The sequence below is a fragment of the Drosophila melanogaster genome, chromosome 2R (genome assembly GCF_000001215.4).
Source record: "Drosophila melanogaster chromosome 2R".
In the NCBI taxonomy this organism is placed as follows: Eukaryota; Metazoa; Arthropoda; class Insecta; order Diptera; family Drosophilidae; genus Drosophila; species Drosophila melanogaster.
The window spans coordinates 24787594-24813373 of record NT_033778.4 but is presented as its reverse complement, the minus strand read 5'-3'; the positions used below and the strand labels follow the sequence as shown (position 1 = coordinate 24813373).

Genomic DNA, 25780 nt, shown 5'->3' with positions numbered 1-25780 from the left:
GATCGGATCGGATCGGCTGTGGAGCCCGCCGTTCCGAGTTATGACCTGGTCGGCTGCGCTGCACTAATTTAAGGTAGCACTGCAAATGCACGTAATTGTTGCAATTACTTAATGAAATATTTATTAAATGCAAATTATGATTAGCCCGGGCTAGCCACTGCACTGCAGCTACTGTTCCTTTTCCCAGTGAGGCGCCTGGGCTGCGCTGTTTGTGCTTGACTAGGCCAATGGTAATACGGGTACCCCTCTTGGGCCGCGATTAATTGGCCATAGATCAAAATCAAATTACAGCCACACGAGACACGTGCAAATATGTCAAGCGAACACGTTTGCAAGTCAATCAGTCAGGCGAATTAATTTATCAACTGTCGCAGATGAGCTTGCGACATCGATAAATCAGTAGATATAGGACATCTGATCTATAAGTTGACTTGGAAGAGTATTATTCAAAACCCGAACACCATTAGTGCTGATTACTTACAAAATATTATAACGTCAGTTTTGAAATTTAACGATCCAAACAAACAGAAGTTTTGTATTAGTATGGATTTATTAAAATAATTTCCACAACCCCTCTTATTAGGAACATTCAAATAGATTAAGGTAATGAACAATTATCTCGCCAACATTCCTATTGACCTAGTCCGCTGGCCTCTCGGCCTTTCTTAGCCATTATGTCAGGGATTAACATAATGCCACTGTATTGCATGGAAGGTCATAAGTGAACAGGAAGAGAGGAATGCCCTTAAGCTTTTCCCATTCTGATATCTCACTTGGCCGAGAAATCACTTCCCGAAGCAAGGCAAATACGGAAGCCAAATCGATTTTATTACCAAACAACATTAATTCCCAAATTAAAGCCAAGAGCGGGCATTTGGACAAATGAGACGATTAATTTTCGGCCAAGAAAACCCAAGAAGAGCCGCTCAAAGGAAATCAACGGAAAACTGAAAACGAACAGCCAGAACGCCCACTACAGTACAGTGGTACAGTGGTAAAGTAACTGGGAATCGGGGAAGGAATCGAAGGGGAAAGCGCACGGAAACACCCACGAAACTCCAGGCCGCGACCAAAGTTCCCGTCCGAATACAATTTATCATTTAAATAATAATGTGCCACAAATGACGGGACGAGTGAACGTGAACGTGAACCCTTGTGCGAGCGAAAGGGCATAAATCAATCCGACTCGGGCCAGAAAGAGATGGCGACCTGGTCTAGCTTCTGGGGGTTGCTGCCGAGCAGTTGGCCAATTCAATGAAATGGAAACTGCCTCGGACTCCGACTCCGAGCCACATTTGATGGCCTGCTCACTTGACCGTCGCCGATGCAGCCAAACGGCCAAATGAAATGCGAGGCAAGGCGCTCAAATTACATTTTAATGAGTCAAGTTGGGTTGGCGTTGGGGTTGAAGACTTGGTTTGGGTTTGGGTTCCCGGCTAGCAAAAATCAAACTGCAGACTGTAAGGTCAGTCGGAAACCGGGCAAAATAGAAGGAGCGCGGGCCATTCGATGCGCCTTTTAACGCCGTAAACTGTGGAGACCGCGAAGTGCAATGCGGTGGAAGGAGGCCAGTTTATGAATCTGTTTATGATGTACGAGGAGGCTAATGAAAGCGCCTCAGCAGGCGCCAAATTGGGTCAGGACCGCCTGCGGTTCGCCAGAGCCCAGAGTTGCGGACGCGGCCGTGGACCCACATGGAGCCAACTGGGCCTGTGTGTATTGACATTCAATTCGAAATAAATCAGGGTTTACGACTCCAGCCGAGCCAACGACTTTATCGCCCTCCTCGAACCACTTCCACTTCCAGGCGGCTGCCTTCAAAGATCAACGCTGGTGGCTGCGTCTCCACGCTCGATGCTCGACGGTTGGCTCTCATCCTGGCGTTAATTGGCAGCGCCAACACTGGCCGGGCCAATAAATTTCCAGACCAACGGATCCTCGGAACAGTGTTGATGTATTCATTGGATCCTAGGATTTGTGGCTCTGGCCCCGACGTATTGCGCGTGACTCGTTTGGGCTTGCTTCCTCCTGGGACTGGGACACAGATGCCAAGTGCGCCAATTAGCCATCGAATCACAATGGCCGGAAAAGTTGGTGTTGTGGAAACGGGTTGGCTGCACTGGCGAAGAACTGCGATTGGGGTTTCACTCTTTGGAATGAATATGGCTTCACTGTTCTGGGGATAGTAAAATGGAGATAAATAGCTCCATAATAATAATAATAATAATTGTGAAAATAATCAATTAGTTGAAATTCAATCTAGGTAGAACTGATGTTCTATTTGATACGAATAAAAGCCGATTTCAAAACAAAAGACTTAAGCAAAAAACGCGATCGCAAGGCATCTTAAGAACATTAATTCGCATAATTCGTTTTAAAACTCCTTTTGATTTAATTTATTTATTTGAACTTTAAAAGTTTGAAATTTATTTAACTATATTACATGAGTGAGTGCATGGGTATTAGATAACTCTTCCAACTTGACTCGTTGAACCCATTACTGAATATTTCCACCCCTGAAATCCGCTCAACTACGAAGGGGATGCGGCAATCCCAATTTCACACTTTGAAAACCTTTTAAGCAGCGTCACTCGAAAGGAACAGCCACAAAGCACCAACCAAAAACCCCAAAAAACATCAAATAGCTTAGCACCGAACCAAAATGAAATGAAATGTTTGGAAATTTGAAAATAATTGTTGACACTTTATTATTGTACTGGCGTCGGCAGTTGTCGTTGCTGTTGTTGTTGCCATCGTTGTTATCCCAGCGACGTAACAAGTGTCTGGCCCCGCACCTTCAGCCCCCTCCTCCTACCCTTTGACCTCTTGGCTGCACATGCGCAGGCCCAAAAAACTTCCGGTACAACAAGCAGTACAACCACAACGACAACAACAACGAGCAGTATGTAAATGGGAAAAATTTAGTTGTGTCACATTAAAAAGCAATTATCACCTTAAATTAACCGACGGAGTCGGAGTCGCATACATTGCCCATCGAAATATTCAAATTGCGCGACTCGACATTTTTTCTAATGACTTACCAAAAGGAGCGAAGGTAGGCGGGGGAGGGGCTGTCCAAATTAACTTGTTGCTATTTTCAATTGGATGCCTTCGGTTCGGTTTGTTTGGGTTCGGGAGGTTTCAAACGGTTGCGCTTTTAATTCGTTTTAAATTGTCTCGTAGCCGTAGTTTTGTTTCCGTTTTATTCGAACGGGAAAAGTGTTGGCTACTCATCATTGATACGGATTAAATCATATCTAAAATATCATTTGATTTAGTATTTATTTACTCTACAGTCACCTCTTGTAAAATATATATTTATAATTTGTCACAAAACCATGTGATGCCATATTTCCATATGCTCCCATTTCCATAGATCGCAGCCCACTGTGCCCGTCCACCGTTGAGTGCTATGTGGCCTGGACATTGACAAAACAAAATGAAAACTTTTTCTGTGTTTTGATGGAAGCATTTGTCAGCGATTTTCCAGCGCCAGACCCAAAAGCGCGCTTTAAAACATTTTGAACAATTTAATTAGAAGCACATAGGCCAGACCTCCAGCAAGCCACCCTGGCCAAATTATCATGTGCAGCAAGAGCAAAACCGTTTCCGATGTGATTTACGAGCAGCATGTGTGACATTTGTCGCCTCCACCTGTCCGCTTACATCAGCGGCAATTACGGAGAGAGAGAGAAAGAGAGAGAGATGTTGGCTCATCTACAACTGGAGCAGCTTCACCAGCAGGAGCAGGAAGAGGCTTTCTAGGAGGGCGCACCACCAGGGAAGCTTGAGCCTCTTGGCTGTGACACTTTGCAAAGGGTGGTGGGCTAGAAAGATCTCCTCGTGGAGGTAGCACTGCTGGCGTCCGAGAGTTAGTCCATTTCTGCACTCCTCTCCTTCGTTTGTTTCCATCGGCAGACCCAGCAGGAGCAAGAGAAGCCACATGGATCTGCAAGGCCCCTTGAAACCTATGAATCGTAGGTTTTCTGAAATCTATCAAATATGTTGTTGAATTTGGTTCCGCCTCCGAAAAATGCAAAGTTTGCTGTGACTTCGGGGCTCAAAAAATTCGAAGCCTGAAAAGGTGTCTATTCTGGAGCTGGGCAATTAATTAACAAAGACTGCGGTCGCGGGACTGTATACCAGCTTACCCCTTCCCACGCCTTTTGTGTGTGAGTGATATGATTTATACTCACTGGCCGGCGCCACATCGAAAATCCTCGGCATCGGTCGGCATCTTTCATGTCTTGAAACTGGGAACTTAGAGCTCAGAACTGGAACCTCGGTGCCCAGAATCCAGAATCCAGTATCCAGAACCCAGAACTCAACTTAATTCCCTGTGTGCGTGAGTGTTTTGCGGACGTTGCTAAGGATGATGCTGATGATGATGAGAGGCGGCTGCGCTTTTAATTCCCGGCCTCGTCTACCTCAGCTTCAGCGTCCTGGGCTCAGTTTTCGGAAATTCTGCATCGACTTTTCACACTTCCTTCGGCTACGCTCCAATTTCAATCGGAACACCCCCGCTGACTGGACGGCATTAAAAAGAGATTTGCCCGGCTCGCTAATTATATTTTGGTACACGGCGAAAACACCTTCCGAGCCCTTAGCCCGGAAACCCTTGACCTTACCCCTACCTGGGTGGGTGGTGGTGTGGCTAATGAGGTGCCCTGCAGGAAGGAAGGATTAGGCGGGTCGCAACGGAACGGATTTAACTAATCCAAGGCCATTGCCTAGCGCCGGCTCAAAGTTCGTCTCAATTGGGCTCGCAATCGGATTCGCACTCGCAGTCGGATGCAGATTCGGATACGGGTTCGCCCGTCGAGAACTGGGCCACCGAGTTTATGGCCCGATGCAAATGAGGCCCAAGCTCACAAGCCAAGCCAGCTAACGGTGCAGCTTCTGCTGCTATGCTACTCTCCTACTCGGCTGCTTCAACTGCGACTCTGTCCTCCAATGTTGCACTGCAGCACAGCAGCAACGCCCCCTGGTAGATCGCTCCGGGAGTCCGAGTCAGCCGCATCTATCAAACTGCGAGGAGGGGCAGATACCCACTCCGCGCCACAGATGAGAGCCATGTTCCCGGGTATTATAAAGTGCATTGTGGCTACCAGTTAAGTGCATGTTGCTGGCCAGAGGGTTCGGCAGACGGAGCCCAGCCCCCGACTTCTTCTCCGACTTCATTTCGACTGCGGCATCGGTAGGTGTGTAAACTATGTTGCTGCTGCCCCATGTTGCCGTTGCTGATGCTGTTGCTGCATGCCGCATGTTGCCGCTGCCGAGCAGTCAGCAGAGCCAACCCATCAAAAGCCAAAACGCCACGGGGTAGGACCTTTTTTTTTTAGCTTTTTTTAAGCCAGTTATTTTGATACCCTGAAACCGAGGTATATGCCTTTTTATGAGAAGCGTGTACAATATAACCGAAATACACAAATATGGTTGCAATATATATTTCTTTGATTGTTTAATCTTCTGAATTTTCAATTTGGCAGATTATGGGCTTCGAACTATGTCGATAGAGAGTAGTAAGAACTTCGGCACTCCATGGCTGGACTCCTACTTTTGTCTTAGCTGTTTGGAGCGCTTTTTGCAGCCGATCGGAGTAACCGAGTGGGCGCGTTTACGTACAACATCCACCACAAACAGCCACATCCCCATCCACGTCCGCGTTCACCTGACGCCGCCACTGCTGCTGCAGTAGAACAGCTTCTGTTTAGCATGGAAAACAGCAAACTGGGCTGGCTTTCTTCCATTCATGCAGTTGGGCCAGGCTGGCAACAAGTTGCCAAGCTATAATTACTGCATCCATGTCGCTGCAAGTTGCTACTTCATAAATTAGCATGCTGCTGCTGCTGCCGCTGCTGCTGCATGCCGCTTGTGCCTCCTGCTGCTCCAGTCAGCGGCCAGCTCTTTGTCATTGCCAGAACTTAGGCTAGAAATGGCGCGTTTTCCAGGGAAACAGATCGAGGCCCAAAAGCACAAATCTCAAATCACAAATCACATGGCCAGCATTAGGCTTCCGTGTGTAGTCTCCTGAAAAATAAGATGGAGCTGGAGTGCAGAGACAGCAAAGCAGCCCCAGACGAGGTCGTTCCCCGCCTCCGGGCAGGCTCCTCATCCTCATCCTTTTTCTGTTTCTGTTTCCCTTGAATTCCTTGAAACAACGGAACGCCCCATGGCCCGCTCATCCTCACCCTCATCACCACCCCATCCCCATCACCATCCGCATCCTCCTGCTCTTCTTAGGCCCTGCCCCGCGCCACGCTGACCCACAAACAATTTGTTTTTGCATTTCGCTGAAGGGGACGCGGACCTTGGACCATGATATGGCTACAGCCCCAATCCGAGTTCGTAAAAAGAGCGAGAAAAACTGGCTCTCGAAATCATTATCACTGCGATCTGGGCCCCTTGCGTGTCTCTGGCTGTGCAACTCGTCTCAAGGTTTCGATTTCAGGAAATCAATCTTGTTTTGGCCAAATACTCGTACCACCTCGGAACTTGGCCAGCTGAAATATACGAAAAGCTGGCCGCCCTGGCAATCATTAGCCCAGGTCGATCTCCCTCGCTCAGTCTCTCTGTCTCTCTGATTCTCTCTGGAAGGGACGACAGGAGCTGCCAGATGACCCCGGGCGCAGTCTGAGACTGGTCAACACCCAGGCCAAATGAATGGGGGGCAGAGACAGTTCCAGTCTCAGTCCCAGTCCCAGTCCCAGTCCCCATCGGAATCGGATGCTGGTGATGAGGCTTTGACTTGGACATGGGCTGTGACGGTGCCCCGAGCCCCGGGGCTGCAACTCGTAAGCGTTTTGAAGACCTCCAGTGCAGCACGCGATTTATATACGACACCCAGGAAACGGGCTCCGCCTGCCCCCCGAACCAGGGGCTCGTGCTCTTGCCCTGGGTCTTCTTAATCTTCTTCTTTCCGGACGGGCTGGGACTAAAATTTTATGCGCTCATTAATGATTTCACTTGAATCCCCATCGGATCGATGAAAAATGTGGTTTTAATTGGGATTAGGCTGGCCAAAACAACTCACTCAGGGCAGCGCAACACGTGCAACGGATCGGAGTGTTTGAAATGCTAATAAAAGATAGATTTATCATCCGATGCACAGGCGCTACCACAATGATTACAGCAAATACTCGTAGTCAACGGCAGCGCCTAACCAGGCACAACTTCACCGACTGCTGGCAACTTCATTCCCGAAAAGCGCTGCATCATGACAAGGGTTCCTTGGTTCCGCAGGGAGGATGATCGCGCTCCAGCGACATGCCGAGCACTTGCGTGTGTCACTGCGGTGACGCTCAAGTGGTCGACTGGCTCCGGCTCCGGCTTCGGCTTTGGCTCCATCGCAGCCAACGGCAGAGGCACCTGATCCGGTTGGGTTAAAGGTGCTCGGGAGCACTGCAAGAAATAGGGTAACCACGCGGTGGCTGCTAGTGCGGAGCTGAACTGAGAGTCATACGAAGTTTCTTCCAGTGGTGGCCGGGTCGTGAATTAAGTCATCACGCCAGGCAGAGCTAGGCTGAAGTAGGTGCTGTAAGTTCCCCAAATTCAAAAAAGACAGAGATATATGCTTGCGAACCGCCAGCCAGACACTTCTTGATGAGATTTGAGCTCATCAGCCAAGTGTCTGGCGACTGTTTGCTACCTCTGTCTGCGTACCCGGCTGGCAGATGATGATGAATGGGCCGAGTTGACATATGAGGGTTTTAATCGTCATAGAAAACCTACGCATGCGATTCGGGCATTAAAGTTGTAGAAGCAGCTTCGAAATAGAAATCACAGAACGAAAAACAGAACATCGCCGAAATAGAGACAGAACAGACTTTCTTACTCATCGCCAGAAATTGATGATTGGACTGGACGGCTGGAGGAGGGGGAGGCAAATGTGTCCAGGCACTCCCACGCTCTGCTCCGCGGCCTTGTTATCCTGATCCTGGACAACCGTCGGCCCCTTTCAAGCGCCTGCACAAACACTTGACTTTTGGGCAAATCATCTGCGCCGGAGGATCAATGGGGCAGCGCCCCTTCTGGCCTCGTCAAAAGGATCAAACGGCTTTCAACAAGTTTGTGAGTCTTTTGTTAGTTCAGTTTGGAAGTGCCGAAAAGAAAGCAGAGCTGGGCGGGAAGCGGCAGCGAATGTCAGTCAAGGGGCATTGATTATGATCATCAAATTATTGAGCGCCCATGAGCAGGCTGGCTGGCACAAAACGCCCCCTTCCGCAGCGCAGCAAGATGAAGACGTGAACTGTGCGCGGTGCTACATGGATACATGTGTCCGTCCGCTCTTGGCCACAACCACCTAAAACTGCTGACACAATCGAAGCAATTAAATCGTATGACGCTGCCCAAACCCAAATGCAATCGAAGTCCGATGAGGAGATGCGATGGAGATGGAGACGGAGATGGAAATGGAGTTCCCCATGGGCCGAAGTCAATCGAAGAGGCTTCACCTCTCGAGGAGCGGCAGGCGACGATCTCGACAGCGATAAATTGTTGTTTTCGAGTCTTTACAACCTTAACAGGTGAGAAAATGGGTTCACTGGTTGCCCCGGCCGGGCTGGAACATGCTGATCTCATGCCCCCGCCTTGGACCGACTTCACTTCGAGGTCTGGCCAGTCCCATTCATGAGTCCTGCTCTTCTAATTCGATTGTCCCAGCCGGGGCACTGATGCCAACCAATGACGATCGCGGCCGGGTATCTCCAATCTCCATTTATTTCCACAGCTCAGCAAATCTTCACGAGCCGATGGGCGACGGGCGATGGCCAAATCTCCCGGCTAGTGGATAATTTCACCCATAAATTGAACGCAACTTCCGTTGCGATTGCGCGCTCGCGATAAAGGTTTTTGGCCCGGTTTGGGGTTTGATCTGATTTGGTCCGGTCGAGGTCACCCATCAATGGGTTGCACGGATGGCTGGGAGTGAGTGGTGAAGTGGATGCAATTGGTCTTTAATCTATTGCAGTCGAGTGGAAGCCAGAAAAGGGTCAGCAGGAAGCTCGTATCTACATTTTCGAGTTACAATTTTACAAAATACGAATGTATCTCTCGATCGAATATGTATGTACTAACCTGAATAGGTTAATATATATATAATGTTATAATGCTAGAGCATTATAACCTCTAGAGTATGGAGCAAGAGATAGGAGGCAGTAAAATAACTGACTAGGGAACCAACTAGCAAATGAAAGGTTTAAGGTCAGCTTAATACTTCCCATGACTCAACTGGGAGTCTGCCGTAGTTCGAGTTACTAGCGAAACGAGTTCGAATCCACATCCATCGGATGGAGGGATTTGATTCAGCTGAAAAGCAAAGATCAGAGCGAAATCAATCAGTTGGCATGGGGCTTATGCAATCGGCAGGTCTCAGTGCGAATCAAAGGCAATTAGGCTAATTGCTGGCAGCACAATCAAATGATAACATGTCACTAACTCCGATTTCAGGGATACCAGCTAGAAGAATATCAAGCAACGCAGTCGAATGTTTTTCAGATATTTTCCAGATTTTTGCTATTCGATTTCCGTCGACTTTTCCACGCTGGCAATGCTAGCGGCAAATTGGCGGCAATTTATTAATTCAAAATGGCCAGCAGAAAAAAAAATAAAATCGGGGAGAAACGCAAATCCTATTTGTCAATTTATTTGCCCAAGTATGCGTGCAATCACAACAAACAACAGAGCAGCAACAAATGTCAATTGCTTAAGCAAAATTGCGCATAATTGACATTTTTCCAATTTTCCCACTCGTGGATTCAGCGGGGGCTGAGGTCACTGTTAGATAGCCCATCCCCTTCCCCAGCACGAACCCTCCCTCCATCCACCATCCACCATCCTCCATCCTCCCTCCTCCAATACCAGCCACGCCCGCACTATAAAACTGTCCGCGGGAATGATTTAATTTCCCAAATATTGTCGGACATAAATTCCATGCCTAGTGGAATGGGTATCCTAGATCTTGACCAAGTGTCAAGTGGTATTAAAAGAAGTTGCCGCCGAGGCTGGACCGCACGAAATCGGCATTTATGGTTTGTTTGCGACCACTCATTAGCCTGGTCAGCAGCCCTACATTACCGAGTACCATGCCATGGAGAACAACGAAGGACCGGCAGTCCCCTGGACTCGTCCTCATCCCCGCTCTCGAATGTGTCGCATTGTGTGGCTTCCACAATTATGAGCCTTTTGTTGCTCAATCTGCCGCAACACTTGTTGCATTGTGCTGGCTTTGTGCCTGTGTGTGGGTTCCATAGTTTCCGCCTAAAAGGATTTCACAGCTCATAGATAATCCCATTGGCACAGGAATGGTATTGGGACTCCTTTGTCCGTTCTCGCCTGTTCTGCGGCAGATAGGCAGAAGGCGTTGGCTCCCAGCTCCTCTCTCCACATGTCCATTTGCGGGTATTTCGAGCACCTTCGACGACCTTAAGCCATAAGGCGAAATTCGGTGTGGATGTTATAGACGGTTTGAAGAAATTAGTAAAACTAGCCTTACTTATCAAACTCAGTTTTTGTGCGGAAATGAAACACTGTACCTGCAAATACACCATTTTGACAGACCGATCCGATAGCCACTCCACCAGTTTGGGAATTCTAAGGCTGCGTGAGATGTCGTCTTGGTATTTTGCTGCCTCTGACAATGTCATGATGGCGTCTTAAAAACACTGAAACGGAAACGTAGATGGAACACAAACACAGTGTCTGACAAGTTGCCCCTTTCCGTTCCGACGGCCCTGCCCCCTGCCGCCGCCCTGCCCCTCAACCCGCTGCCCATGGGATCTTGGCCATATAGCGTGCGTGGCGGCGGCGGCAAAAGTGGCCCCTATCATTATGGCTGTCGTCTTAGCCGAAATTGTTCGGAGTAGCAGCAAACAACAAGATTTCTCGCTGCGGATGCTCTTCCAGAATGGGCGCCTCCTTTCCCTGTCCCTCGCCATCCCCGATTTCTGATTTCTAGGCCTAAACCTAATATTTCGGCTGAGAGACTGCTCTTAAGCATTTTCCCCATTTTTCTGTCTTTGGCGGGGAAAAAATTGATTTACGACTTCCGCTGGCAATGAAAATTCACTTTGGGCTTTGAAAACACTTTAGAGCCACTTCTGTCTTCAGTCTTGTGGGTTTTTGGCCACTGGGACCGCGAGATCGCCGATTGAGCTCTAGTCGCCGCTCGGGGTGCTCATTTTTATAGACTCATTTAAGGCGATTATTTAGCAATTTTTTAAGACATTTCTGTCGACGTTTTTTCGCATACAGGCTGGCTCGGCTCCTTGCCAGTTAGTGGCGAAATTTATGGCTCAGAAAGTGAATCATTTAAGTTAATGACTTTCAAACGTGTTTCACACCGAAGTGCGAGCGGGATGCCCATACGGCACTAAGCAGAGTGCGACGGAGACCGAGCTAGGCGATGGCCGATTGACTTGACTCACTAGCCAAGACAAGTAGCCACAGTGATTGATAATGCGCTGATTGAATTATGGTCATAAGTGTAATTTGGCCAGTGGCGTAGCCAACAAGAACGAATTCGGTTTGGAGAGGAGAATGGGGACTATATACCGACCACAAGGATCTATGTAATAAGTGGATGAAGTCATATGTTTGGAGATCTTTTCAAACTGGTCGACTTACGAATATTACAATGTTTAAAATTAAATCCCCGTTGTCCATTTCCTTGGCTCATAGTGGGCCCTTGATAGAGACGCTTTTATGGACACCATCGCAGGTCTAGGCCACCTTATGATTTGTTGCTGCTTTCCACCGATCCAAAGATCCCAAATGGAAGTCGGAATTTGTCTGCTCGGCCTGGGGGCGTTTTTGGGGTTTTATTTTTCAGAGTCGGACTGAAGCGAGCCAGGTTTTGTTTTGCGGTTCGTTTTGTCTTCTGTGTTTTGGCGGCAAATCAAACCGAGTTTATGAAATTGGCAAATTGGCTTATGGGCAGTCGCGGCGGCGAACCAAAGCGACTTGATGGGCGACCCAGACCCAGGTCGGAATTGAAGTTGGAGTTCGCGCTGAAGAGTTCCCGTTCCAGTCACAGTCGCAGTCGCAGTCGCAGCTGAAGCCCAAGTCCAGGTCTCAATTCTATCTATGCGTGCCAAAGCGCCAATGGCGTTTTAATTTGAAGTTGGGACCGGCGTCAGCTGCCGAGCGTTTATGAGCTGCCTGACTGACTGCCGACTGCCGTTGACTTTTATTTATTTAATGTTTCGGCCTTAGTATGTGCTTCTTTATTATTTTATTTGGCTTTTCCTGTGCCTGTGCCAGTGCCAGTGCGAACGTGATCACCGTCTACCTGCAATGACGAGCGAGATCGCTGCAAAACTGGATTAAGTCCCTTCTACGCCCTAATCCCGGATGGACTTGCTGGTCCTTGCTGCGATGCTCTCGTACGAAAGGAGAAGTCCTGACCGAGACCTGAGACCTGAGACATGGCGCCAGTCAGTCAATCGAGGCCCCTGACGAGCACTAATAGGATCAGCAATGCTGTCTGAGCCCTGGCGTGAAATCCGCAAATGTTGTTTACCCTGCCCGAAAAGGGGTTGACCCCTGACCTCTCTGCACACCCACTCCCCCGAGTGCAAAGTATGGCAAGTAGGTGTCTCTGTGTTTATTTGTTTTGAGCTCTACAGCGCAGCAACTCTCGTTCTGGCCTGCTTTTTCGACTGTCACCACTGCTCAGTCTTGAGCACCGCCAAAATCAGAGGCTGTCCGTCCGTTGGATTGGGAGGAGTATGAGTCAACAGAAATAAGGTGATGGTCTCGAAAAGTTCGCATCGATGCGATGCTGATGGGAAAATCGGGTGAACAATGAGAGCCGAGAAAGGCGCACAAAGCTCTCCTCTGGAGAGCCGCATCAAGATATGGAAGCATATACTGGAGTCGGGGTAAGTACTGATCCGGCCATCATTATGGCTTTCGATAGCAATTATCCGCTACCGTTTAATTGCGCGCTTGGCGATTCTGTGGGCTGCTGATGGCTGATTTTTCACACGCACTTGCCGCTGCCCACCTGACGATCCACCTCCCCTTCCCCGCACATTGGGCCGATTGAACCACCACCCACTCTGTGAATGCTGTCATGTGTCTAATGAGTCGCTGGCCCAGTTCGCAAGTTGGCCCAAAGTTAGCGTCCTTTGTGTAATTTGCACACTTGCATGGGCATTTGCATTTCCTATTTTCCCCATTTCACAGTTCACATTTCCACTTGCCACTTTCGCATTTCCATCTACCACGCACTCCGATAGACGGATGGGCTCGCCGGAAACTTTGAGGGTAATTTGCATATGGAACTTTTAAATCATACTGCTCGAAGTTGGCCCACGACACCTGGGCTTACGTCTGCAATCGCAGGAGGAGCAGCTGCGTCGATGGACACATTTATCAAGGAACTCGCAGTGCGGCGTGCCCCGAAATAACTATATTTTCGCAAACAGTATCCCAGATTATATTTCACAATTGTAAATTTATCAATCAGTTATCAGGCGAAGTGACTGTCCTAAACGAAATCCTTAAGATTCGCATGGTATCTATAATTAATTCACTGAGCATAATATTTCCCAGTTTATGGGCGCCATAAAGCAGTTTCCGAGATCCCGAACAAGCGAGGCAAGTCATCTCATGGAGTGGACAGACGCGATCACTTAATTACCTGTGTGAACTTTTCAACTGCGCCCCAGTAGGAGAAGGTACAGTGAGCACTCGCTACGGCGGCGAGGCGGGCGGGGCAAGCAGTTGCAGGTGGGACTGACGTTTTCACCTTGTTAATTATGCGCACGGTCATGCTAAAATCGCGTAATGAGTGACGGCCATTGAGAGTTGCATTGTCAGCAGAGAATGATAGTTTAATCGTGAGGGGTTCTGGCGAGGATTGGGGAGCAGAGCGGGCCGGCTGGTCACAGGGTGTCCTAGCACATGTACAGCTTGGAGGGCTTCATTCGGCCGTACTCCCCGTTCTCGGTGACCGCAACTTTGAGGCCCGTAATGCCGTCTTGCTCCAGCATCTTCAGATCCTCCAAACCTTCCGCAACCTCCTGGGCGGTAACCACGAACTTCTTTGCCAGGCGCCTGCGGTTGGCGTACTTGAGGAAGTGGCCGTCGCCGTACCGCTGGCGACTCGTCAGATAGATCTGGTCAATCCGCTGATAATGGCAGCACTGCATCTTAGGGTACCACGCGAAGGTCTCCTGCCAGTGCCTCGTCGTCCTTTCCATGGCATGACTGAAGGCGAGCTGGTAGCGCAGCTGCTCCGTGGTCACTATGTCCGCCGGCATCTTGTCAGGGGTGTGGGGTTGTGTTTACTTTACTTCGTGTCCTTCTGGTTGTGGAGTGGATTGATATATGTGTCCGAAATGTGTGAAGTTTGTGGCTGGCCCACCTGATTGGCAGCTGAGTTGCCAGTCCCGAGTGCCAATCCCGTTTTCTGTGTGCTCCCTAATCGCATTAGCAGCCACTTGACAGACGACAGGTGCAGTGCATCCAGGTCACTGCCAGCCACCTGTGCAGAAACTCTGCACATAATTGTTAACGCTTACGAACTGGCCTAGTCTGAAACCTATGTACATGTTTAAGTTAACTTTCGTCACTACACTATATTTATTTTCGTAAATCTCAGTAATGTGACAAATACATCACATACAGACCCACTTAGACTTACTATATTTACTATATTGGTCCTGCTGACCCCCATCCAATACTAAAACGGCATAACACCTTACCAATATTTCTGCTTACGGGTTGAAGAGCCTGGATATTACTGGATTTGACTGTTTAGCTCTTGGTAAAGTATAGGATGACATCGGTGCGCGGAATGCCCGCGACCATCCATGTGCTGTTCATCATGTATCTGCCATCGGGGATGATCGACTGGACCAGCTTGTTCAGATGCTGCACGGGAAGCTTGTCGAGCACGATGTCGTGCTGTGGGTGGGTGGGTGAGAAAGGCGAAGGTTATGCGGCATGAACATGGCAACGCTCACTCACGTCGTAGGGGCAGGTGTGGTTCAGGTTCGAGTAGGGGCCGAAGGTCTGGTAGACCCAGTTGGCGATCACGTGCTTGCGGTCGCGCATGAACTTGCAGGAGTCCACCTTGAAATCAAAGTTGTACAGGACTCGCCTGTTCTCGCGCATCCTCAGCTGGAATCTGGTCTGGAAGATGGTCGGGTGGTGTGAGACCGACACAGTTCTATACTCTTACCTCGCAGTTGTCGACGGGCAGGCGGAACATCTTTGTTTTTAGCGAAAGGTACTTGTAGGTGCGGTTCACGGACTTCAAGTAACAGTACTCAAAGTCCATAAACATCCTGTCGCGCACGAGGCAGACTACATTATTGAATTCGAAGTGTCCTCGGATCTTTGGATATCAATTATTCTATAGTGCCATCTATTAGCCATACGCATTCGATTCTTACTGCCATCGGAGACATAAAAATCAGCAGAAAAGTCCACAATCCGCTCATTCCTAAAGAGGTCTGGATCACAATAACCACAATACCGAGTGCCAAAAGCTGAAGCATTCCAAAAGTTATTAATTGTGATTACTCGATCCATTGCTGTTATGAAATTGCCAGCCGATATTAAATAATCTCTGAGAATCCATTGAGTGTTTAATAACTTATTTTAATGGACATTTAAAATACACAGCATTCCAAATAAACCTATTCCAGCAAATTGACCCTCAAAATGCCAACGACTATGCGATTAATAAAGAAATTTGTTCATATTTTTAAAGATGTTTATATGTATAATTGATTGTTATTTATAGAGTTACTATTGTACATATTCCTCAATCGTAGGTCCATTTTGTATGAACTAAAATGTTGATATTTCAAAATGTGCTAAAGCCGCAGAAATTAGATCGTATTGGTTTGTGGCACGAATATATTTTTCAGGCGGCTTAAGGCAACACTGAGTAGTATCAGAGTTCCAAACCACCGTACATTAAATGAACCAATATCGGTTTTGTTCCATCCCCAATGCATTGTTGACGTTTTTTGGCGCGACTTAATTACTGGCAGAAATCCAAACTATCTGTGCGTCCATTTAACTAATAAATAAGGAGGAATAAAGGAGTTCCGATCCGAGAGCGAAAATGCCGGAGGCGGATAGGGAGCTGGTCAGCATCAGGCGCTTCCTGAAGGAGCGCCTCCAGCGAGACTACACCACCTTGAGGGGCTACGCAAAGGAGCGGTCCAATGTGCGCCTATTGCTGCAACGCACAGCTGAAATGGGGGAATCCAACTCCTTGCTGCTCCTTGGGCCGCGGGGATCCGGAAAGACAACGGTATGAGTGCAGGCCTTACCGGGAAACCAATCCAGTAATCTATGCTTTCAAATTCTTTAGCTCATCAACTCCGTGCTGGCCGATTTGCTGCCCAATAAATCGTTCGGGGAAAACACTCTCATCGTCCACCTGGACGGTAATCTGCACACGGACGACCGAGTGGCCCTGAAGTCCATCACTGTGCAGATGCAGCTGGAGAACGCTGCGGATGGGAAAGTGTTCGGATCGTTCGCCGAGAACCTCGCCTTCCTGCTGCAATGCCTCAAGGCGGGTGGCAAGCATTCCAAGAGCGTGATCTTTATTCTCGAGGAGTTCGACCTCTTCTGTGCTCACCACAACCAGACCCTGCTCTACAACCTCTTCGACGTCTCCCAGTCAGCCCAGGCGCCCATCTGTGTACTTGGCGTTACCTGTCGCCTCGACGTGATCGAGCTGCTGGAGAAGCGGGTCAAGTCGCGTTTCTCGCACCGGCAGGTCTTTCTCTTTCCCAGCTTGCGGCGCTTTGAGGATTACGTTGACCTGTGCAGGGATCTACTGTCCCTCCCGACCGGCAATTCACTGTTGCTGGCGGCGGAGAAAATCTATAACCTACAAAACATCCAGTCGGGGGCACTTTACTTCTCCCGCAACCATTTTGACCCCGGGGAGTACGGCTTTTCGCCCAGACTACGCGATGCCTGGAACAAGCAAATATGCAAAGTCCTGGCCACTCAGCAGGCAAGAAGCACCCTCCAAGCGCTCCATGACTTCGACATTAGCGAGGCCTATCTCAAGAACTTCCTATTCCGCCTGGTGGCACATCTCCGACCGCAATCTCCCCACATCACAGCCGAAAAAATGGCTGCAGTGGGATCACAGTTTGAGGGCGACGACAAGATAGAGCTGCTTTGCGGGCTCTCAGTCCTAGAGCTGTGCCTGATCATCGCCATCAAGCACCATTCGCAGATTTACGATCGCGATTCCTTCAACTTCGAGATCATTTACGCGCGCTTTTCCAAGTTTGCCAAAGTGTCCACCACAATGCAGGCCGTGGAGCGGTCCATTGTCCTGAAGGCCTTCGAGCATTTACGCATCGCAGAGCTGATCATGCCGCTCACCGGTGGAGCTGGAGGGGGCGTAGGTAAGGTGCAGAAAGAGTTTGAGATGCATAAGCTGGCGCTGACATACAGCCAGATTCACCACTGTATGCAGCGATACCAGGCCCTTCCCACAGAGGTTGCTCAGTGGGCGCAAAGCTCTCTGATTTAGCAGCAGATCAGAAATACTTTGTATATTTATTTATTTAAAAAAAATTGTACCGAATCATTTAGTTGGTAAAGCCCTGTTTTGGGAAAATAAACTAATTTTAATTTATAAAACGTATATAAGAGAAAAGACAAGCATTTACATACGCAAGTGGTATGTACTATAAAATTTAGTTCTTATACAAATGTAAGTAATGTAATGTGTATGTATGCACTTAATTATGGCCAGGCATTTAGGTCAGGTTAGTTCAGTTTTATCTGCTTTGCACTTTCCGATCGATAATGCTAATTCCTGGAGTCACCCGCATTTCTATTCCACGCAAGATGCGGGTGGATCTCGCTATATAAAGGCCACCAATTGTGGAGCAGGAGTCAGGTGAAGCTTCAGTCGCATCAGCATGAGAATCATAACAGTCCTGTCTGTTTCGCTCTTGGTGGGTCTTGTGGCCATAAGCCAGGCAGACGACAGTAGTCCAGGATTCTTCCTAAAGATCACCAAGAACGTACCGCGGCTGGGCAAGCGAGGCGAGAACTTTGCCATAAAGAACCTAAAGACCATTCCTCGCATAGGACGCAGTGAGCACGTAAGTTATACCCATGGGCTTTCTTAAAGGATATTTTTAAACCATGAACTGTTTTCAGAGCTCTGTTACTCCTCTGCTGGCGTGGCTATGGGATTTGGAAACGAGTCCAAGCAAGCGGCGCTTACCCGCAGGGGAATCCCCAGCGAAGGAGCAGGAACTTAACGTGGTGCAGCCCGTCAACTCGAATACGCTCCTTGAGCTGCTTGACAACAACGCTATTCCCAGCGAGCAGGTGAAGTTCGTCCACTGGAAGGATTTCGATCGTGCCCTCCAGGCAGATGCCGATCTGTACAGCAAGGTTATCCAGCTGGGACGCCGTCCGGACCAGCACCTCAAGCAGACTCTCAGCTTTGGCAGCTTCGTTCCCATCTTCGGCGACGAGCAGAATCCGGACTTTATGATGTACAAAAACAACGAGGATCAGGAACTTTACGGCGGGGGAAATCGCTACGATCGCCAATTCCTCAAGTACAACATCCTGTGAGATGTGGAGTATTCGATTTGAATACGGACAAAGGAATATGACATTATAGAAATACATGTAACTTACCAACACTGCTAGCTAGTGTGTTTCAAATATATCCGGAACCTTGAAAATGGTCCAAGAAAAAATTTAAATATCTTTTCAGTTGAATAATCCCAGAAAACAAATGCCTCTTTTGGTAAGTCCAAAAAACACCTCTAAAAACGATAGTAAACATAATAAATTTCGGCCATATGGAAATGACTCATCCTCTATCGCACGATGGTCTGAATATAACGTAAGTCTTCTCCAAGTCTTCATTAGAATGCTTTCCCATAAGTACGTAAATACAAAACCAAATGGAAAGAGAAAATCGAAATCCGGATTGCAGTTGCTTGGATCAGAGCCTTTCTTTATCGCATTCCCGGATGGAATCGAATGGAATCAGCACATTAACGGTGCTTCTTTGACCAGGTCCACTCCACTGCAATCCGCACCTCAATCTGGCGAGTCAACAACCCAGCTGTCTTCTTTTGGCGGGGATTTGGGGATGTGGGGTGGCTGACTCAACGCAGCGAGCTCGGGCTTATCAAATTTATGGGGTCCGTGATGTTAGGAAATTCCAGCGATCGCATTCTTCTGCTCCCTTTTACCGACTTCTACCTTTTAATTGAATTAAACGATCTGCCCGCGAATTGAATTCCCAAACAGGATGATGGCGCCGTCGCATTCTGGAATTTGATATGTTTATTTTGCTTAATTAGCGGGCTGCTGTTAAGTATGCTGACCAGAATTCGCCACAATCCAGTAATCCCGCGGCTCATCAACAACTTCAATTACAAGCCCGGCTTGATCGGACTCAGACGCGATGACGACGCAAACTTGACTTTGAAATTTTTGCAATGCCTCACTGATGTTCGACTCGGTGCTGGTTGTTATTGTTTTTGGTCTTTTTGATTGTTTACTTTGGTTTTTAATTTCTATTTTCAGTGCAAGCGTAGAACAAGTTTGATAGTGGCTCCAGGGGCTTAGGAAGACAAATGTAAGGGGGGACTGGGAGTCGTGCTTAAGCCTTTTGCCCAAGCGCGACTGAAATATTTTGCTGTCGTGTATAATCGGCTCGAAGGACTCTCAGATACAATCTGTATGAGAATCTATAGTCTATGAAACTACACTACCTAACACAGAATATTTAAACATTCCCACACATTGAGGTTCCAATTCCCCGATGGCATCGACGTGCGCCTCTGTTTTTTTCGGGGGGCTCCCGATCCCCCACCCGCTGCCGCTCTCCCTCTCGCTTTCGCTCACTGCCGCTTTCGCTCTGCCGTGCGATGGCGCTCTCTGCGCTCTCCCAAAGCCGATCTCAGAGCTTAAATACGTGTGGAGCGCCAGCGCTGTCCGAAGACGACTCACTGACATCGCCGCGATCGGTTGTTCGACATAGTACTGCAAGATTATAGTGCTCGCTCCGTTTCCGTTTCGCTTGGAATTCGCCGTTTTCGTGATCGACTGGTGGGCGCCCCTCTCCCTAGACCGACTGACTCCCCCATCTTGCCGAGAAACCGATGTGTGAAACAAGCTTTTGCGTTTCAAGCTGAGACACACGTACACCCGAAAACAGCGATAATACGAATTGGCCACGCTCGTTGTTTGGTTAATTCAATTAAGTGCGTCGGACAGAAGAAAGCCACTTGGCTAGCCACCGAAACCAAGTGATAATCTATCAAGCCGCCACAAAAGCGCTTTTATTGGGCCCTAAAAAAAAAGAAAGTCGCCACACGAAGGTTACACAACCGAACCGTGCAATTGACCCACGGAACACGGATCACAGATCACGGAGCACGAATCCCCTGAACTCTCCGTGTAGTGCGGAGTACGCAACATAAAAGCAGCAACGACACCATGACGACTGCGGCGAAAGTAATCTTGGCCTGCTGCCTGCTGGGCGCCTTCCACATTCAGATCAGCTCGTCATCGGCCATTCCCATCTGGGAGTTCCTGACCCGCAACGAGAAGGTAAGCGAATTGCACATTGCGCATACGCCGCGTCCGCCAGGTGCAGGTTGCGCATACGCCTCGTTTACTCCACTTACACACGGCAATTGTCCTTGGCATTGCGCATCTGTCGAGTGGAGTCTGTTGAGTCTATTGAGCTCGATTCAATCTGTCGAATCTAGCGCAGCGCTGAATACTTGATCAGCAGAGCATGATCGTTAATAATAGCGATATTGATATTGATATGGATATGGGTATGGTTATGGATATGGTGTTGTGATAACTTCAATGAGTTCGCTGAGTTCGCATATTAACGGCGCTTTGCGCGCTTCTGTTTTTGGGTTTCTCTCCGCACTTTTCAGTCCGTCGAAGACAAAAAACCAAAGGAATGAATATGAATGTCAGCATGAATATGAATGGTTGACAAGACGCCGTTCATTGTCAGTGAGCGGTATTCGCTGCTCATTTGCATAACTGTACCGCGATTGGCATCGTAACCAACATGGCACAACAAATACTCGAGCCGAAAGCTGAAGAAGAACGGTCCTTGGCATAAATAGACGCCTGCGGAGTGCGGTCTTGACATTGGGCCTTATCAGCGCCGAGTCTGGCGAGGATTATGCGGTGCGGTACAGTGTGGCCTGGCCTGGGAATACCGGTCCAGTGGGCGAGCGGCCCAGCGGGCCGGCTGGAAAGCCACTTGATTTCGAGAGCGTTCGAGGGGAGTCCGCTGGCTGTCGTTGCCAAAACACCAGCCATCTGGTTTCACAACTGATGAAGCGAAAAGGTTATACCGCCTGGGATCTAGCCGCGATTAGCCAGCCAATCCCCCAAACAAGCGAGTTCGGTGGAGCGTAGAGCAAACATTAATTTTCATTTATGAGGAACATCAGTTTCAATTTACATTCGCAAGTGCTGCCAGCGAGCTGAGGAAAAACTTAATAATGGCTAAAAGCTTTTCACTTTTCTGCACAAATGTTTGTGCAACAAAGCGTGACAACTCTGTGGCAATTTTCTTTGCCGTTTTTGTTTATCTGCTGTTTTTTGGTTAATGAACTCCGCCAAAGTGGCTTCAGTCCGCTCATTAATTAGCCGCCGGACTTTAATTTATTTGTAGCGATTTGCCAGTCATTAGATCTTTGTGCCCTGCTGCCAGCGCATCAATCCGAACCGAATCTCTGCCTTTCTGACCGCTAAGCACGCGAACTGCGCCTTAAATCCGCGGATCGAGACAATAGAGCCCGCAGACAATGTGACCCAATCCGATCCCGGGCCAGAAGTGATTGAAAGCCGCATCCGGCATCCCACACGAGTTTCTCGAAATGGGAAAATAATTTCTAAAAGGCAATTAGCTGCCGAAACGCAGCGATGTGGAGACGCAGTTTGTGGGGCTATACCTTTTTGCAGTCCATGTAAATTTCTAACCAGACTCGCCTCGGAATGATCGCTTTGAGTGTATTTATAGAAGATGCTTCAGCTTCCTGTTTCGAGGCGACTTTACCCTGCTCCCGAGTGATCGCAGCTATTTGAGCGCTTTCGATTTTCGATTGCAAAAATAAACAACAGCTTAACAATTTTTTTGTTGCCCTTATGTTTTTATGGGTGCAAACGCGTTTGGCCGGTTTGCGGTCCGGGCCCCAATAAATAAGTTATGTTCGCATTACCGTTTTGTTTTTACGTAAAATATGCTGGGATACACAAGCATGTGTGTAGTAATGGAACCCTTTTCCCATCCGATACCCGATCGAACTTCGATCATTACTTCGTCTTTTAGCTTTTTATTTTGTCTGTTATGAAATTTTTCATTTTCGTGGCTGTCTGTGCGTTGGTCTCTGTGGTTGGCCATTTCGATGTTTCATAATGTAACCTGCGCATATCAACAGGTTATTGACCGCCAATCCGCTGGGGATGGCATGTGGTATGGGCCAGGGGTTTACCACCACCACTTGCGGCCCGGGAAGCAGTCGCGTCTGCAGACCCACGAGACCGCTTTTGGCCATCTCTGGGTCTCGCTTCTCGGGGGTTGTGCGTCGACTGAGTATCTCGCATAGCCACAAGGAAGTTTGAGATACAGATACAGATGGCTCGGGCCAAGATCAGTCTGTCTATAGGCTAGACTTGTGGACAAACCAGGCGATGCCAGCTCAGCTCAACTTAGCTTAGCTCACTTCGCTGGAAGGCTAATGAGTTACAACCTGTCCGCGACGATCTCGAGTAAACATATTTTTATAAAAACGAGCGTATATTATATAAGCGAATTAAGTACGTGACTTTGACAACTCCCGCAAAGGCTTTTTGGAATATTTGCGCACTAAGCCATAAATAAATTGCTGTTTTGCTGAATTTGCAATTTTGACTGGGTTATATATTTAATTGTGCCAGGGCCTGGACCATAAAATCCCGACCGAGTTATTCGAATCAGATAACGTGCTCCTGACGCAGAGTGGCTTCCACTGGCGGAGGGGTGGGCACAAAGGAACCGATTCGTTCAATTAATCGCTGCCCCACTCAAGTACACATCTGAGCAAATGCACACCCAGGGGGGTGCTGAGGTGGTGCGATGGTATCCACTGCAATTCGCAGTTTGCACACGTTTGTGTGGCCCCACTGAGTGGGTAACGGTAATTGGTAATGTGAGCCAACCCGCCAACAACCCAACTCTCCAACTTTGGCCCCTCCGAGTCCGCCGATCCGATATATCCAATGCATTATGCAAACGGCGTAAAATTGTAAAACCCAAAGCAGAGCCAATGCAAATGAAGCTCTTGCTAGATTTTGAAGCAGATCAAGGGTGTATACAAATACATATATATATATATATACATATATCTAGAAGGAGGCTACAGACTCGATACTGGATCCCCTAGTGAAGTAACCCAGTTCCCCATTTCTTTTTATTTCTTTGTTCTGCTGTTTGCTCGTCGACTCTTCGATTGTTTGGCTGTCTGTCGGGAGAGGTGCTAAGTCGTGACCAATGCCGGATTCGGAAATTTCAGGGAGCTTCTGCTCTGTATCACCACCACTAAATTAGCATCGGAGCTGAAGCGATCCACTTGACGTCACCGACGACCAGAGAAATCCCACAAATCTCAGATGCAGATGTGTCACCGCAGTAGAACATTCGGCGCTAATTAAAAGTCCATTCGACGCTTCGCTGGCCACGGAGAATAGACAATGAGCTGTTGCTTTGGCCGCTGAACCGTAAACCCATACTCATACCCAGCCCATCCGAACTGGGGCACATGAACCAGATGGCAGCCATCCAATCTCGCCCTGGGAGGCAGTTGCTCAACCCGCGGGCCGCGCTGTCGAAATGCATTTCGTTTGTGCAACGAAAGTGCAATCATCTCCCGGCTGACACACACGCACCTTGCGAAATCCCCCCATTGAGAGCACCAGGCTTCAGCTCCACCTCTGCCCTGCGTTACCCAAGAGACCTGGTCGAAGTATGATTGCTTCGAACTTTCTTTTTTCTTTTTTTTTCTAATATCACCGACATATGTTCTCCGATTTTCGTTTATGACAAATCAATACCATATTCGGCTGGTGAACAGAGAAGCGATGATCTGCTTTCTAATTTCTATAACTTGATTCTTAAACACAAGACGCCATTAAAATAACCACCAATTTTGTTACTTTGCAGATGTCCCACCTCTACTCAACATTCGCTCAATTGGTAAGCGTGCACTGCAAGTCAACAGCCGCCGTCGGAGGCCTCCCAGTGAACCAGTGCAAGCACAACCTGCTCGGTTACGGGTCCGCCAAGCTGCAGACGCTCTCCGACGTACAGCTGGAGGCACTAGATCCGTATCAGCGCGATGCCAACGAGCTGAGTAAGTGCCTCTATCTGCGTGGGAGAATGATTGATTTCCGCGTCAGAACTTCCGCAGTGCGCAGTCGCGACGTGCTCGACGTGAGCTCTAAATCTCGGTGTCGATCTAATCGCTCTTTTCTTCCGCAGTCTGGTCATCGATTATGGGGGACCATCCGAGCGGAGCCAGCCTGGTGACAACGAGGCAGCCGCTCCAACAGCCCCTGCCAACTCCTCCTGCGTCCTCTCTGATCATCCTAACGCGCCAGCAACTTCCGCACGGAGCATCCCATGCCCACCCCATCCAGAGCTCCGGCTCCGCCACCAATCCAATCTTCGAGAGCGGCGAGCAGAAGCACAAATACGCCATGGACATGGACAAGGCCTACGGCTACGGGCCGCAGTCCAGCAGTGAGCTCCCAATGGCCGCCGCACTGACTTCAGAACCGTCCAAAAGATTCCTCACCGGACCTTTGGTGATCCGGGTGCGACCCGATGGCTCCCCGGTGGAGGAGGACAAGATGATGCCACTGCCGCGGGACGAAGACCTGCCCTACTTTCATCTTGGTCTGGCCGCCGCTCAGCCCAACAGGCACCGCAAGATCGCCACAATCAGCTCCTTAAAGCAGCAGCACTTCGCCTCTATCCTGCAGAGCGACCTCCAGCCACCCCACCAGACGCAGAGGCGTCTGTTCCGCCAGCAACAGGCGTAAGATCGCGGTCAGAGGATCCGCAGGCCTAGACCTAAGTCCTTGTGTGAATGTGATAGAGCAGATGAGGAGATCCTGCATCATAGAGTGCGAGAGTGAACGTGTGAGTCTTCTAGTTGTAGCCGTTTGAGGAGTTTTCTTGAATGCACTTGAGCTTTAATGGAATTTCGTATCGTATTCGTTTAAGTTTTTTTAATTTTATTTATTCGCGTGCATTAGTCGTAAGATCACATAGAGATTCTTGAGTAATAAACCGCATGATGATTATCATTGTTACGAACGTATTAATTCTAAAATGTGTGGATTGGGATGGAAATGAGGATGGGGATGCGGTCTGTGCACATAGCCAGGAACCGGTTGGTTATGGTAATACGAAAGTCGCATCTCGGCCAGCCACCAGTTCCTTGTCGCGAGCTCCACTCACACCTATATTTAACACGCGAAAGCCTTATTAACCCACATCTACAGAGTTGAGCCGAACAATGGAGGTACTGAATCCGGTTTGGCGGGTTCAGAACGCACTGCGCCGTCCATTAGAATTTGCGAGTTTTGGCAATTACATTTCGGTGTAATTTCGCTGGCAACTGGTTTGTCAGGCTCAGGCCTTTAGGACGCGCCCATTAATCTCAGCTGAGCAACAAAGGAAGGTAAATTGGGATGCACGTCACTGGGCTTGAATAAATGATGCCGGGACTTT

The 25780-nt window shown here is 48.6% G+C and overlaps 6 protein-coding genes and 1 non-coding gene across 10 annotated transcripts; 3 read left to right on the top strand and 4 right to left on the bottom strand.

Annotated features, from left to right (window-relative positions):
* Window positions 1-3266: 3266 nt before the first annotated feature.
* Window positions 3267-4049, bottom strand: CG42851 (uncharacterized protein). Its single transcript, NM_001202077.2, has one exon. The coding sequence runs from the start codon at window positions 3910-3912 to the stop codon at window positions 3718-3720; it is 195 nt and encodes a 64-aa protein (NP_001189006.2). The 5' UTR covers window positions 3913-4049; the 3' UTR covers window positions 3267-3717.
* Window positions 4050-12597: 8548 nt separating this feature from the next.
* On the bottom strand, window positions 12598-14576 carry CG3611 (uncharacterized protein). Of its 3 annotated transcripts, none has more exons than NM_001299929.1 (2): window positions 14369-14576; window positions 12598-14308 (listed from the first exon to the last, which is right to left on the bottom strand). In NM_001299929.1, exon 2 carries the CDS (start codon window positions 14262-14264, stop codon window positions 13899-13901), a length of 366 nt encoding a protein of 121 aa, NP_001286858.1. In that variant the 5' UTR covers window positions 14265-14308; window positions 14369-14576; the 3' UTR covers window positions 12598-13898. The 3 variants fall into 3 exon arrangements, with proteins under 3 accessions (NP_001286858.1, NP_001286859.1, NP_611970.1); NM_001299930.1 differs by having other exon boundaries at window positions 13391-14308; NM_138126.1 differs by having other exon boundaries at window positions 13812-14576.
* A 184-nt stretch (window positions 14577-14760) lies between these two features.
* CG12849 (uncharacterized protein) lies at window positions 14761-15449 on the bottom strand (the record flags this gene model as incomplete). The annotated part of the gene is made up of 4 exons (NM_138125.2): window positions 14761-14910; window positions 14974-15138; window positions 15188-15343; window positions 15402-15449. 4 exons carry the CDS (start codon window positions 15447-15449, stop codon window positions 14761-14763), a joined length of 519 nt encoding a protein of 172 aa, NP_611969.2.
* A 510-nt stretch (window positions 15450-15959) lies between these two features.
* Window positions 15960-17634, top strand: Orc4 (Origin recognition complex subunit 4). The gene is made up of 2 exons (NM_057972.4): window positions 15960-16273; window positions 16334-17634. Exons 1-2 carry the CDS (start codon window positions 16082-16084, stop codon window positions 17519-17521), a joined length of 1380 nt encoding a protein of 459 aa, NP_477320.1. The 5' UTR covers window positions 15960-16081; the 3' UTR covers window positions 17522-17634.
* On the bottom strand, window positions 17602-19567 carry asRNA:CR43257 (antisense RNA:CR43257). The gene is made up of 4 exons (NR_048202.1): window positions 19353-19567; window positions 19228-19295; window positions 18652-18782; window positions 17602-18579 (listed from the first exon to the last, which is right to left on the bottom strand).
* ETH (Ecdysis triggering hormone) lies at window positions 17892-18704 on the top strand. The gene is made up of 2 exons (NM_079960.4): window positions 17892-18101; window positions 18160-18704. Exons 1-2 carry the CDS (start codon window positions 17916-17918, stop codon window positions 18583-18585), a joined length of 612 nt encoding a protein of 203 aa, NP_524699.1. The 5' UTR covers window positions 17892-17915; the 3' UTR covers window positions 18586-18704.
* A 396-nt stretch (window positions 19568-19963) lies between the features above and the next one.
* Window positions 19964-25366, top strand: Reg-5 (Rhythmically expressed gene 5). 2 transcript variants are annotated; one of them, NM_057825.5, is made up of 3 exons: window positions 19964-20583; window positions 24206-24395; window positions 24524-25366. In NM_057825.5, exons 1-3 carry the CDS (start codon window positions 20470-20472, stop codon window positions 25084-25086), a joined length of 867 nt encoding a protein of 288 aa, NP_477173.1. In that variant the 5' UTR covers window positions 19964-20469; the 3' UTR covers window positions 25087-25366. The 2 variants fall into 2 exon arrangements, with proteins under 2 accessions (NP_477173.1, NP_001246504.1); NM_001259575.2 differs by having other exon boundaries at window positions 24206-25366.
* Window positions 25367-25780: the final 414 nt, after the last annotated feature.